The following is a 15,372-nucleotide window of genomic DNA, read 5'->3' as shown; positions in this document are numbered from 1 at the left end:
AAAACCAATTTATTTTTTGTTCCCGGGATGAATCGGTATAATTTTGTGCTAGGGTACAGAAAAAAGAATAAATTTTTTTCTATTTTTTTATTCCCGGACACAAAATGAGAAACACTTGTCTTTCTCAATCACTCTCTACCACTACCATCATCGCAGTCACTGCTATCACCACCATCACTGTTGGGATATTCAAGTATGACGAGTCCCACATTGGTTGGTAATGAGCTAAGTGAAGTGTATATAAGTGGAAGGATCCATAAACCCAATGCCTTAAGGTTTTGGGTTGTGACATGGTGTCAAATCCACTTGATTTATGCTTAGCCCATTGGTGGTGATCCCACTACTACTACTACCATGATGTCACCATCACCACCGCCATCAACAAAGCACAAACAAACAAAATTTTTAAAAAAATGCGTGTCTAACATGCGGTCAACGCTCTGACACGCATCCGATATTTTTTTTTTTAAGTCTAAATTTTATTTTATTAACTAAACATAAAAAAATAATTTATAAATCAATTTTTTTCTGTTAAGAAATTTGACATGAAAAATTAACAAGGTACAAAAATTTATTTTTGTTTATATTTATGTTATGAAATTTGATATTTGATTGGTTATATGACATATTATGGGTTGTTATATATATTAAATATAAATTATATTATATATATTAAAAATATTATTTAATATCAAAACGTGTCCCAACGTGTCGAAATATGATATTTTTTAGAATTAACGTGTCAGCGTGTCGTATCGTGTCATGCCCCGTGTCAGTGTCGGTGCAACATAGACTGTCATGCCATCACCACCATTACTGTTATCACCATTACCACCATTACTGTCGTCACACCACCACTACCATTACTGCTGTCACCACGCCATTACCTCCACCACCACCGTCGCCACCGTCACCACACCTTATGAATAGAATATGTTATCAAACGCATTTTTTTTCAAAATCTATTCCAAGGCACATAAATATAAAAGAATTGTTGTTTTCAGAAACAGTGCCAAAAAACAGAATAGTTGTCATGCACACCCTTAGCACCCTTACCGGGAGATAATCTAAAAATAAAATAAAATTATCTCCTCTGATCCTAAATCAACATCAATTTATGTTTTGAAGGAAAATAAAATAAAATGTGTATTGGGAATATTTATGTTATACGAGAAAAGCAAAAGTTTCATAATTTTTTATTTTATTTTTTACAAATTCCATAAGAGAATCTAGATATGTTAAAATTTCACATTTGGTAACTTTCTCTTTTTATAGATATTAAATGGGTTCGCTTTTTGTCATGTCACATGACAAGACCATTTTCCTGCTCATTTTCCTGCACACACAAATCAAGTGTGGGTCTCACGCTTAAAAAAAAAAGTCAAACCAAAATCAGGATATGGCGCCGTATCTTCAAGATACGTTGCCGGATCCTTGTTGCAGGAATGAACAGTGTCATTCCTGCAACATGATTCTTATCTTTTCCTAGGGGTCATATCAAAATTTGTACTATTAAAAGAGATAGATACCAAGTTATTTGAATAGCAAGGTCATGTGGTGCAAGTATCCTCACTTAATATATAAGGTGCGCGTGTACATGGGGAGTGTGATTCTCTTTGATGAGGCAGCATTTGTGTTATTTAGGGATACAGGAGTATGACCGGCCCAATGAACTAGCCAGTATGACTGGTCCAAAACAATTTGCTAATAGGGGGATCAAGTTTTCCAAGACTTAATATTTGTAAGCAAGAGGTGTCATATAGACAATGTGCGGCGATAAGGAGCTCAGAATAAAACGTACACAAGCATTGACTGTACTATAATTGCAAGAAAGGATATGCAACTTCTTCCAATGGATGAAGCCGATGGAGATGCATGATAATGGTAGCATAGCGAATGTTACACACAATAAGCAATGATGGATAGTGGGTGGTGGGGTTTTAGCAGATGCTGCTTGTCCAAGGGAAGATATGGAGTTGATCAAACAAAATATGAAAATATTTATTGTTTGTATCTTGTATGCATGTATTAGGTGCAGTAATTGTCTCACTGTGGGTGTTTCGGGTACTTATATTGACAAGGAAAGTAACATTATTGAGTTATTTGTGGAGCAAATGGCAGGTGAAATTATAGGGGAAATGATTGCATTATAACTCATTATAGTGACTTAAACATAGCACAATGAGATATGCAATAAAAGGTTTGGATTGCATTATAACTCGTAAGCAGATAACAGTGCTCAAAACAGCACACTGCCATGTTACATACAGCAACCAAAATACAGAAACCATTTCAAAAAAATTAAGATGGCAGAAGCACCGATTTGTGCTTATCAAACCAGATACATAAATAATAATGGTTTCAAAACAGGACAATATCAACTTGTGTGATTTGGCACAGTACCCTAACTCAAAAAAACATTCCTTACAATCTCGGCTTCCAAGCATACTTAAATAACTAATCCAATTCCAGCTATACAAAAAATAAATGACCCCATATATACTAAGTTCGCAAATTCAGAAAGAAGCATATTCACTCTATAGCCTAAGGTAGATTTCCATCAACTTCAGACGTAGTAGCAACCCCCAAATCTCCTCTAGCATTTATTGCTCCATTCACATTGACGGAATTGTTAGGATGGCTTTATTCACCTTGATGCTGTCCCTCCATTGGTAATCTTACTCAGGTCCTTCTAGTATTGGCGGTAGTCTTGGTGCCAACCTTCATCTTTCCTTTGACTTGGAGATAGTTGAATCACTTCATTGCTGACTTTGGCAAGGGAGTGCACTTTGGCTACTTTCATTTGGAGTAACTTTGCAGCAATCCCACCACCATGTTCAGCCGGCCTTGGAGCTCTCCAGCATGTCCAAGACCATCGTGAACCGCCCCATCAAGGCTCAACAAGAACAGTCTCCTTTTATTAACTGCCAACCATCAAAATGCTATGAGAGAGAATATCTTCAAGCAGTGACTAGGTAATTAAGGTTCAAATGAATTTTAACAGTTTTTCAAAATTTCTCAAGCCTAGGTCATAGTTTGCTCAAACATAAATTCAAGACTTATAGTGGGATCTCACTTAGCATCTCCTTCCCAGATGAGAACCAAAGATCATTTCCATCAGTATGTTTACAATTTGAATGCTACTTATTCATGTTGGTTCAATAATTCATAACAATTGGTCATTCCGAACATCAATATGATAATAATTCATAAATACAAAACAGGGGAAATGAAAATCTTCTAATTTGGACTAAATTTGATCCTCTACCACCAAGTTAGGCTGAACTATGCATATCCATTAGAGAACATAGAGGATGAAGAAAATATACCCGAAATACTATTCAAATAATCTAAATCAAGAGTGAAGACACCAGTGCCTGTGCGTGATAATGCCAAAGAGGAACCGAGGATGATATTTGCTGAGTTTATGAGCTTACATTCGGAGATAAGCTTCATCCATGCAAGAGTGAAGTGCAAATCAATAGAAGCCAATGATCAAATCTGGCACTTTTGTCAATAATATGAGATCCTCCTAGGAGTAGGACATTAGGCATTGTTTGAGTTCTCAATCCACCACCATAGATGGTAGCCATTCAATTTCCTCCGTAGTCTATAAACACAATTTCCTGTCATTCAGGGATTGCAGGCAAAATTAAAATCTTGCAGAGTTTTGTGATCCAAATAAAATATTCAATGTGAAACTGCCTCGTTGGATTTACCAGTCAAAAAATCAATGATTCAGATAAAGTATTACAAATCAACTGCTGATTACCTATCGCATGTAGGCAGACCAATTTTGGTCCCAAAATGAGAAAGACTCCCCACTCCACCTCTGTTGCCATTCACCTCAATGGCACTACATCCTGGAACCTTTCTGATTCCCAAATCTTTCATCTTACTTCTCACCTTGCTCATATCTTCCCATCTGTCAGCAGAAGCATAAATGCTAGCAAGAAGTGTATGCTGACTCGAATCACTAGATTTAACTTTTGCTAGTGTTGTAGCAAGCCTTTCACCCATATCGATATTGCCATAAGTTCTGCAGGCACTTAACAAAGCTCCATAAAGTGGAACTACTATCTCATTGTTTTGATCTGGTAACTTCCTTACCAATTCCTCCGCCTCATGTAACAGTCCAGCTCTACCGAGAAGGTCAATGAAACACCCATAGTGTTCCAAATTTGGCTCAATATGATATATACTTGACATGGAATGAAATAACTTGCGACCTTCTTCTACCAATCCTCCATGACTACATGCACTCAAAAGAGCAATAAAGGTAATGTCATCAGGTTTTGCCCCCAATGTTTCCATTGCTTCAAATAACTCAAGTGCTTTGCTTGTCTTACCATTCATGGCTAGTCCACAAATAATCGAAGTCCATGAGGTGGTATCCTTTTCCTTTAATACATTAAAAATCTTCAAAGATTCCTCTATGCAGCCACATTTAGCATACATTTCAATAAGGGCAGTACCAACAACAGCATCCACCATGATTCTGTTTTCATCTATGTAATTGTGAATCCACTCGCCTTGCTCTAGAGCTCCCAATTGAGCACAACCTGTAAGAAGAGTAACCACAATGAATTTATCTGGTTTCACTCCTCTGATTTGCATCTCCCGAAACAACGCAATTGCCTCATCAAAACGATTAAACTGCACATACCCATTAATCATAGCTGTCCAAAGAACAATATCCCGAGTTGGACTTTTCTCAAACAAATCTCGAGCTTGATCCAGCTGACCACAATTCACATACCCAGTTACCATACTGGTCCAACAAATCACATTTTTTATGGTCATCTCATCAAAGATTTCCCGGGCTACACTCAAACACCCACACTTACAATACATGTCTATCAAAGAATTCCCCATTATAGTCGTAAAATCTAGTTCATTAGCAATGTAACAGTGAATTTCCTTCCCAAGCTCCACGTTCCTCAAAGCCGTGCAGGCCGATAGAGTGCTAACAACTGTGGCTTCATTAGGCTTCTCATTGCTTTCCTTTCTCATTAGCTGAAAAACATTAACAGCCTCTTGGAATCTCCTGCACCTGACATAACCCGAAATCATAATGTTCCAAGAAACATTATCTCTCTCAGGCATTTCATCAAACACCTGTTTGAAACCATCAACTTTACCCAATTCAGCATACATGTCCATCAATGAGTTACAAACATAAGCATCAAACTCAAGTCCACTCTTGACCACAAAGGCATGAACCTTGTACCCTTCATCAGCCTCTCCCATACAACCAATAGCTTTGAAAACATAAGGATATGTATAATTATCAGGCCACACCCCATCTTCCCTCAGTTGCTCAAACAGAGAAATGGCTCTTCTGAAACTACCCCTTTTCACAAAGGCTTTGATCATGAGATTGTAGATAAACAAAGATGGGTGCTTGATGTAGTTGAAGATTCTGTGTGCATAGTGAAAGTCTCCAACAGATGAGTCCATACAAAAGGCCATGAGCTTGTTGAGGGTGTCCCTGTCTTGATGCAGACCCACACAGAACATCTGAGTCTGAATTTGTTTCATGTGGCACATGGATTTGCAGTTTTTGAGAAGAGAAATGCATGTTCCCTTGATTACTTTTGTTGCACTGTGTGACATGGTGCCTATGTCTTCGGATAAATCAAATCATTGTTTAGTTTTATTCACTCCTAAGTCTAAAGGGGAACATATATATACAAATAGAAAATTAATCAATTAATCAATTAGGGGTGAAACTGGGCGGAGCTGTCCTACAGGGACCTACTGCTCGGCCTACGTCAGGTCAGACCTGATCTAGTATATTTCGTAAAATAGACTGGATTTGGGCATTGAAAACGCTTGTTTAATAAAAAGGCGGTAGGCTCACTTTCAGAAGACCTGGCCTATAAGGCTATAGGTCGGCCTATATTATACTATTTATTTTAAATAAAATTGTAAAGAACCTTGGGATACACCACCCCAAAAGCTAGCTCAAAGAGTGGAAGTGCCCAAAGCCTTGTAAAGGCTATATTAGTTGCCCATCCAATCAATGTGCGATTATATATCTCAAGACGCCCCCTCACGCAAGAGCTCTTTTGGCTAGAAGCGTGGAAATTGCACAGGCCCATTTTTGGTTTACCTTTTTGTGCTTTTTTATTTATTTTAATTCCACTTTTTAAAGCGGGGGACGGTGAGGCTCTGATACCATGTTAAGAACCTTGAGGTCACCACCCCAAAAGCTAGCTCAAAGGGTGGGAGTGCCCAAGGCCTTATAAACTCTACATTAGTTGCACATACAACCAATGTGGGACTATATATCTCAACACGTCCCCTCACACAAAAGCCCTTTGGGCTTGAAGCGTGGATTATGCACAAGCCCAATTTTTGGTTTACCTTTTGTGCTTTTATTTTAATTCCACTTTAAAGTGGGGGGCGGTGAGGATCGAACCTCAAGCTCTGATACCATGTAAAGAACCTTGGCATACACCGCCTCAAAAGCTAGCTCAAGGGGTGTGAGTGCCCAAGGCCTTATAAAGGCCATATTAGTTGCCCATCCAATCAATGTGGGACTATATATCTCGACACGCCCACTCACGCAAGAGCCCTTTAGGCTAGAAGCGTGGAAATTGCACAGGCCCATTTTTGGTTTACCTTTTTGTGCTTTATTTTATTTTTAATTCCACTTTTTTAAAGCGGGGGACAGTGGTTTTTAACAAAAACAAAATAGAATAAGTATGTCTTGAAGAAAAAATAAAAGATATAAATTTAATCAATTGCAATTATTTATAACTTAATTATATTCGATTATATTTTAATAGAAATTTGACTTTATTTCTTATCTAGGATGAACCAACATCTCAGCATGTTAGATTGTGTATATAAATATATTAAAAGATTTTTGGGAGACGTTATACTTATTACAAGCATATGATGTGTTGTTGGTTTTATGTAGTTATTTTAATTTATATAGTATGAATTTGTTTGTTGAATCTGATAAAATATATGTTATTTAGTTTAAGCATTTTACTTTTAAAAGTGACTTAAATGCAGATTGTATGAGTTTTGTTGTGATTCATGATTCTGTTTGGACGTTGAAATTATGATTTTTGGTTTAGCAACAGAATTTGAGTATTTTGTAAAGTTGATTCATGGTTATGCTTGAAAGTTAAAAATTAACAGGCTAACGGAGTAGGCCAGACCATTTGTTTTTTTTTTTATAAACGGGTCAAACCAGGTTAGCAGATAGACTCATACTAGGCTTGGACCAGGCCAAATTGAAATTTTATGACGTAGACTTGGACTTTTCGGGACAAAGCTTGGCCCAGCCGAGCCCACTTTCACCCCTAGTAGTATTGTCAAGGCCGTGAAGTTCTATCTACTAAATTTTTTATACATTTACATATAAAAGACTAATCTCAAAATTACTGGTTAAATTGAAATAATCTGTACCCAAGTATGTAATATCAACTTCAATAGAAAAATAGTCTCCTACCATTAATTTATTAATTATGTCTATATATTTTTGTGATTATACCAAATTAAAGATTTCCAAATCTTTCTTATTTATTGCTCGGGCCAACATACTAAAGGTACATATATATAAAAAGATGGAAAAGGTATATTAGAGAAATCTTCAAGAAAGAAACATTATAATAAAATAAATATTCTAGATTCTTAGAGATACAAAAAGATGATTAGGAGGGTATCCCATTTCACATAAAAGAAAATTCGATCCTACTGAAACTAGTTTCTTCATTAATGTATGTTTACCTTTACTTTTTTTATTTTTTTGGTACATAAGTTCACCCTTGTTATTTTTCTTTCGAATTGTAAATCACCAACCAACCTTTTCACCTATAAATAGGAGCATATGACTTTGAATTTCGCACAATACAACACAACTTTATCATCAACTCATACATCCATCACACCGAAGGGTTGCCAAAATATGTTTATCTAAATTAAAGATAGGCACTAGAGAATAAGATACATTAAAAAAAAAAAAGGTATTAGAGAAATCACCAAGAAAGAAATGCAAAAGTTAATATAAGGGAATACTGTTAGATTCTTTGAGATATGAAAACGATTATTAGCGGGTGTTATCCCATTTTACATAAAGAAATCTGAAACTACTAAACCTAGTTTCTTCATGTTTACCTTTAGTTATTATTTTTTGATACATAAATTCACCTTTATTATTATTTCTTTAATATTGCAAAATCACCAACTACCTTCACGTATTCAAATCGATTGCATGTGAAAATATCAAGCAATTAATACCCTAAATTGAAGATAGGCACATCAAGTATGTGAAAATAAGGAAAAACTCTTCACAAATGCCTTCACCAACAAGTATTCATTTTATTGCAGATCATCCTTTCACAAATATATCAACATGCTTTGAATTGGCACATTACACGAATCTTAAAGTTCTTCTGGAGAAAGAAATCAGATCTATGGCAAACTTATACTCAAGGGCAGGGCTATAGTGACCAAATGATGATAATTCAATTGACGCATAAAAACTAAATAAGTAGGGATGACAACATGTGTTCAATCCTTCCCAATATCATTTTTGGAAGGGATTTAAAGTCTTAATCTTGAACCCGTCCCTAACAGAATTCCCTCCCGCAAATGGTACCTGTGATTTATCCAAAAAAAAAAAAAAAAAGGGCTAAAGTGTGAAACATTAGATTTCCCAAATACCGCAGGGTGTTGAAGTGAAAATTGTTATTTTCATATTTCTTTCTGCTCGGTTCCATACAATCCTAAGAATTCTCATCCTTAGCTTTCTTTCCCTTTATTTAAAGGAAAATACATCTATTATGTAACATGATGTAAGCTTCTTTTCCTACCCAAACAAATAGACGTGGGGTCCACAATTTTTTATTTTCTCTTTCCTCAACTCATTTTCTCTCTCTTCTTTTATGTTTGTGTAGGATCAAATAGTGTTTTTTATGTAACATTATATACGTATAACCCTTATTTAAAATACCACCAACTGTTTCCCTATTCCAAACACTGTAAGCATACTTGTAGTGATACACAAGCATCTAGCACCCAAACTACAAGGATTGGGCTAGTGATGACTACTGAAGGGTTTAAATAGTTTACATGAACTTATAGATTTAAACTTCCATACAGTCATTGTGCTAAAAAAAATCATGCATCCACCACCAAGTTCATTCGTCTTTCTGTAAGATAAATCAACAGAGAACCTGGCTGGACCAAACTCCCTACAATAACACACCAAAAAGGGGTGGCTTACTGCACAAGGCTGTAACCATGTAGGGTTTGGAGAGGGTCAGACGTACAAAACCATGTTTCTTCCATAAGGCCAGCAACTTATTTCACAAACTTTTGCACACCGCACCAGCAACTATCATCACAAGGCATCTAAGCACCGTGATAGAAGAGATTGAAGCAAGGATCATCTTGTATTTGTATCCTTCAAGAACTATGGTAGACCCTCTAAAATTAGTAGCTCAATCCAATTATGCATACTGCGAAAGATATTAAGCGCGTGACAGAACCCCTTTCGAACTGCACATATCAAATAATGCATCATATTAGTTTCACGTGACACATAGATGGGGAGAAAAACACACAATCTTACTTAAAAAGTACAAATAAACATGAATACTAAAGCGTGTAAGTAAAAAACCTTGATTATGCCTACTTTGCAATTATCTATTAGTTTGATTGAATAAGCTGACAAATTTTTCAATATATGTTCAAGGGTGATTTTAAACTTGAGAAAGATTCTTTTCTCCATTCTTATTAGCAAATGTTGTTCATTCTATCATCTGAACATAAACAGTGAACTAAACAATTTGATCCAAGAGTAGATAGATCATACAGGATTTAGGGAACAGGAAAATACAAAGTAAATGGTTTCTTTTTTATGTATATGAACCAAGTAAATAGTAAATAAAATCTGATTCTCATTATAATAGTATAAGAATCAAAAAATAGTTTCAAAGAAAACAGACCTTGGCACAGTTCCACGGCGACGTGGGTCATACTCTGTTGCTTGTCTAAGAGCCCTAGCAAAAGCTTTGAAGGTTGCCTCAATAATATGATGAGAATTTCTTCCAGCAAGCTGTGCTCAACCAAATGCATATATATTCTGTTAAAAGGTTTTAAAAATAGGAATAAAAAATATAAACTAGAATATGCATAAACCTCAGAAAACTCAAGTTGGAATCCGTACGCAATGCATCAAGAACATACAAATTACATCTCAATTTCATAATCTATCATAATACCACAAGAGGCCTGGTATAACACCAACATTCAATTTGTTTCTTCCATAAGGATGCACAAATATACTTGCAATGACTGCAGCTGATTATAAAAACCGTATATTCTAGGTTTTAATACCTGACGAATGTGAAGTGTCATACCAGAAGTATTCACTAAAGACTGGAAAAAATGCTCCACTAACTACAAACAAGAATATCCAGACGATTCATCAGTAAATAGTAAGAATAAAATTCACAGTGAAAGGAATAAGAAACATATTAGTTCTTTTAAGAAAAGGAACCTCTATTAAAGTGAAGAAAGAAAGTACAATGTGGGTGAACATAAAAAGAAAGTACCCTCAAGAGAAAAGAAAAACAAGAACAAACACAAAGAACAAGACTAAGAATGTAGTAGGCTAATATACCAGCACATTTATAATGTTGGAAATATATAAATAATGTAACTAGGCTAAACAAATCTTGTAATTATAGTAATTAGGATATTTGTGTTCTTGTAATTTTTACATTAACGCTATACAATAATATGATATATTATCGCATCAATACAATTTTTAGAGATATAAAACCATTCTTACACCATCTAATAGCTTAAGCTTTTACAAAAGACGGTCCTTGACATGGTTTCAAAGCCTCTACAACCAAGTAGTAAATGGTTCGATCCTTTCCACCCACATTATTTAGTCCATGCTATAAATCCAAAAAGTTCTTGCATCAAATGGTGTGGCAGAGATAATAAAATCATTGTTGGGCTTCCACCTAACTACTTGAGATTTTACAAGACTAGGTCCTTGACAACAATATGTCAAGTGCAAACAAATATGGACAAATTCTAAACTCAATAATGTAGTAATCAATTAGAAATACACACTACCTGAGTGTCATATGTCCCGACCCTCTGAGTGGGGATGTCCAAATTATAACTTAGATGTGGTCGACCAGATAAATCCTGAAAAAGAAAAGGGAAGAAATGCAGTAGTAAAGCAAACAAAACAAATTAATAGGGGAAAACAAGCTTGTAAATATGGTCAGAATGGACATTAGAACTTTCTAAATTTAGTACAGAAGCCAAGTGTACAAGTAAAGCCAGAACTAATGATAAAGCATCAATATAAGAGCTCCCTGTACTGGTAGCTATATTATTTGAAATTAGCTGAAATTTAAGAGTCATCAGAATTTCTTGAAACACATTGTTGTGGATGAGAATATATGATTTTTAAAATCACAGAAGGGAGTTATAACATTTCTAAATTCAGTGTATCTCTAATATATTGCGATATCTGTATGATAAGACTATGAAATTTAAGACTATGCTTCACTCTCCCCAACCCCACCCCCACAACAAACACACACATTTATGTTAACAAATATTTAAATAATGATTAATATAGCATCCAACATACCAGTGAAACATGTATTAATGCTTCATCAAGTGGAGCAGAGAAGTTACCAAATCTGTTAATTCCCCTCCTATCACCAAGGGCCTGCAGCAAAGCCTGCAGATGTAGTAATAGAAATCTCTTAGTGTTAATAAGATGATAGTTGAATACAACTTCAAAAAATTCTATGATAAATTCAAAATCTCATTGATGCATAATTAAAAGCAACATTATAATGCTGTTTGGGGCTTTGCCCCTTAATTGTACCAAAAAAAAAACCGCAACATTATAACTGTTAGAGCTGTCACCAATGACTTAGATGCCATTGTGCATGAAAGGATAAAGTCAAATGCAAAAATAAAACTTGCACATCAATCTTTATGTAAAATCTTGAAATTAAGAAAATGAAGCAAGTTTGAGTTTCAAGGAAAGAAAAGAAACAGGTCACATAGTTGTTGTCAGTACCGTTCCAATAGCAAGAGCAACATCTTCATTTGTGTGATGATCATCAATGTGTATGTCACCTGTAGCCTTTACGTGCACATCAAACAGCCCATGTGAAGCAAGTTGCTGAACAATCACGAGCAAGTTTAGTTTTCTCCATTGAACAATTTTAATTCCTCAACAGTTCTTAATTTCAATATTCACTTTGAAGTTAGGAAGCAGAAAATAAATTATTCATTTATGATCAGATTCTGACAACTCAGATCTTTCCAAGAAGGCACATTCACAAGACCACTATTCATCCCACTGCCACATCCATCCACCTAGCCTTTCATCCCCCATCTGCAAGATATTGACTCTGTTTCACTGGCTAACATCAAATGGACAGCGAACAAATAAATGAAAGGTTACTAAAAACTCAGAAACAAGGGAACTAATGGTGTAATTTCACAAAACAAAACTCATCTTTCTAACTTCTTCACAACACTGAGAAAGTAGAGCCTTAAAGGTCAGTCAGAACTCAGAAGGGCCAAAAAGAAACTTGTGACCAGTGATTGAAGTTTCAATTCACGTTCAATGGAAGACAGCAATAATTGAAAATAAAATATATATGGGAGAGATTTTTTGATTCCGGTGTAAGATTTAGAAGCCTTACTCCTCATCTCAACCATTGATTTCCTTCCATCTAACGGTTATAGTTATTTGAAATTAATAATTACTTAATTGGTATAACTCAATAAACTATAACAGTTAGATGGATGGAAATTAACTGGAATAAAGAATAAGACTTTTAAGTCTTACACCTATCAAAGGATTTTGCCCATATATATATATAGTTCGCTTTTTCTACTGTCAATCTAGATAATTTATCTACATTGAGCCTAAAACAATATTGTTCTGAGGCAAAAATCAATGTCTTTTTGCAATTATAATTTATTTCAGAGTTATAATAGTCTTTTTTATTATAATTTTTTAATTTTTCCATCCAAAATGACGTCATTTTGGAAGGTAATGTAGTTAACTTATTTACATTCAGTATAGAAACATTAAAGCCATATATATATATATATATATATATATATATATATTTGAAAGCATCAGCAAGAAAAAATGTAGTACAATTTATTTGAAAGTAAAATTACTGACATCTAGCATATGATCGAGGAAGGGAATTCCAGTACTACTATCAGCAACCCCAGAACCATCCAAGTTTATTTTGACTGCTACATTGGTCTCCTTGGTGACCCTTTTCACCTCTCCAATTCTAGCTTCTGAAAAGGACCAAACAAGCATTCCAATTCATTCGTACATCCCAATAGTCAAGTCATTGAAATCACCATCTTCTCCACACACAAACATGAATAAATAAATAAATAAATAGCAACAACAATAAGAGCTTGAGAATGGTCTTGACCTGAGTCAAATGGCAAAGCAGTTGTGGTTGAACCATTGTTGTGTTCCACCAAAGCAGAAGAGGAGATAGTTCTGGGAGTATCCATTGGGATGAGATTGAAGCGTTTTACTGAAAAGACTGAAGCTTTGAAAGGTGCGAATGTAGGGATAAGAGTTCTCTGAAAAATCTTAACCCTAGATTTCAAGAGCAAAGATGAAGGGCATTTTTGAAGACAAGGAGCTGAAGACACCTCCATTCAGTTCGTGAAGCCGAGGTACAAGAAGTCTCCACAATCACACACACACACATAAATAAATAAATAAATAATCTAAATTATTTAATGAAATTTATATAAAATTTTATTTAATAATAACGAAAATAAAAAATATGTATATTATTAAGGAAATATGTGTCTCACGCTTGTCATACAAAAGGGTTCAGGATCCACTTTTAATGTGTGAATAACATAATTTTGTCTCATGCACTAAAAACATATTTTCCATATTTATTAACATTTCTCGAATTCGAAATAAATAAGAGCAACTTAACTTATTTTTAGTCTATCAAATGGATTATTTAGAATGAGGTAGGATTTTTTGACACCAGTGTCAAATTTAAAGTTTGACACCTCGTCTGAGAGCTGATAGATCAAAAAAGATCTATGGTGTCACATGCTTGCAAATCAGAATCGTTGATCTTTTTTTATCTAACGTCTCTCAGATAAGGTGTTAAACTTTAAATTTGACACCGGTATCAAAGGATCCTGCCTCATTTAAAATTCAGTTAGTTTATATTAAGGATTTAATGTTTTTGTTTTCATTATAAAAAAATTATTTGTCACACTTACATTAAAGTCAATAAATTTCATTAACTTACAACGAAATTCATTTATTTTTATACTAGTGGGGTAAAGAAATTATTTTAGAGAAAAAACAAAAATAATTTTTCCTTAGAGACCAAATTTTAGAAGTAATATTTAGAGCCCGTTTGGATGGATTTTTTTTTCTTCAAAAGCTGCTTTTTTAAAGAAAAAAAAGCACTTCTCGAAAAAAGTCTGTTTGGATGCTTGCTTTTAAAAAAAGCAGAAGTCATAAAAAAAGCTAAAAATCTACTTTTTTCGGAAGCTAAAAATTTTAGCTTTTAAGAAAAGCAGAAGTCAAAAGTCAAATATTTTTTCAAAAAACAAATATTTTTAAAAAAATCTAAATAGCTGTAACTTTTATAAAAAGTACTTTTAAAATAAGAAAGTGATCAAAAGGATACAAACAACCTCTTACAGAAACCAGACTACTATTTTAAACTGTGAGTGGGTCATATTTAAGTAACGTTGTTTTGTTTAAAAAAAAAAATAACGTTTTTGTTTATTGTTTCGTAGGAGGTCCTATGGCATTCAGCAGTGGCAAATCACTTGTATGTCAGCCGTTACTTTCGCATCAAAATTTCTTCGAAAATTATGATATAGTCTTATTATTGGTTGAATTTTTAAAAATAATATAACATTAACACACTATTTGGTGAATCTTTTATCATTAGTTGAATTTTTCTTTTCACTCCGCAAGTGACATTCACCTCGTTGGCACACACAGCTTCCGTTATTTAATTATATTCTCTTGCTTAGAGTAAAATTCTGAGTGTAGTTTTGAATTATTATAGATTATTCTTTTAATTGAGTCTTTTCTATTAAATGATATGGTGCATGAAATGCTCACTATCTAATTAAGAACAATAAGATCTGCCTAATCTTATTGTAAACAATGCTTTTTAGAGTCAAATATAGATTAACTCTCTCTCTTTCTTTCTCAACTCTGCCATCAATTTCGCACTACATTTGAGCCCAACTCTAACATTTAAGATTTGCTGTGTGACAATTTGACTTCACTAAGGGTTATTTATCGTCATTTTGTAATCATACCCTTAT

At 34.4% G+C, this 15,372-nt stretch overlaps 2 protein-coding genes across 2 annotated transcripts; both read right to left on the bottom strand.

Annotated features, from left to right (window-relative positions):
* Window positions 1-3,006: 3,006 nt before the first annotated feature.
* LOC133308170 (pentatricopeptide repeat-containing protein At1g31430) lies at window positions 3,007-5,616 on the bottom strand. Its single transcript, XM_061508774.1, has 2 exons — window positions 3,773-5,616; window positions 3,007-3,626 (listed from the first exon to the last, which is right to left on the bottom strand). The coding sequence occupies exons 1-2, from the start codon at window positions 5,614-5,616 to the stop codon at window positions 3,611-3,613; spliced, it is 1,860 nt and encodes a 619-aa protein (XP_061364758.1). The 3' UTR covers window positions 3,007-3,610.
* A 3,345-nt stretch (window positions 5,617-8,961) lies between these two features.
* LOC133308186 (imidazoleglycerol-phosphate dehydratase, chloroplastic-like) lies at window positions 8,962-13,734 on the bottom strand. Its single transcript, XM_061508789.1, has 8 exons — window positions 13,476-13,734; window positions 13,208-13,332; window positions 12,083-12,187; window positions 11,642-11,734; window positions 11,113-11,187; window positions 10,360-10,422; window positions 9,969-10,078; window positions 8,962-9,519 (listed from the first exon to the last, which is right to left on the bottom strand). Exons 1-8 carry the CDS (start codon window positions 13,708-13,710, stop codon window positions 9,492-9,494), a joined length of 834 nt encoding a protein of 277 aa, XP_061364773.1. The 5' UTR covers window positions 13,711-13,734; the 3' UTR covers window positions 8,962-9,491.
* Between the last annotated feature and the right edge of the window lie 1,638 nt (window positions 13,735-15,372).

Source organism: Gastrolobium bilobum, unplaced genomic scaffold (assembly GCF_033153095.1).
Source record: "Gastrolobium bilobum isolate Gb01-03AN ecotype WA unplaced genomic scaffold, APGP_CSIRO_Gbil_v1 utg1051, whole genome shotgun sequence".
Taxonomy (NCBI): domain Eukaryota; kingdom Viridiplantae; phylum Streptophyta; class Magnoliopsida; order Fabales; family Fabaceae; genus Gastrolobium; species Gastrolobium bilobum.
Note: the sequence above shows the minus strand (reverse complement) of the source record. Positions and strands in the feature narration are given on the sequence as shown.

What these genes read in the sequence shown, in the direction of transcription:
- LOC133308170 (XM_061508774.1), bottom strand. Translation starts at nt 5,616, where the DNA reads ATGTCACACAGTGCAACAAAAGTAATCAAGGGAACATGCATTTCTCTT.
- LOC133308186 (XM_061508789.1), bottom strand. Translation starts at nt 13,710, where the DNA reads ATGGAGGTGTCTTCAGCTCCTTGTCTTCAAAAATGCCCTTCATCTTTG. An exon ending in TTGCTCTTGCTATTGGAACG is followed by an intron (nt 11,735 to 12,082) that starts GTACTGACAACA and finishes CTACATCTGCAG; the next exon opens with GCTTTGCTGCAGGCCCTTGG. An exon ending in TCGGGACATATGACACTCAG is followed by an intron (nt 10,423 to 11,112) that starts GTAGTGTGTATT and finishes TCTTGTTTGTAG; the next exon opens with TTAGTGGAGCATTTTTTCCA.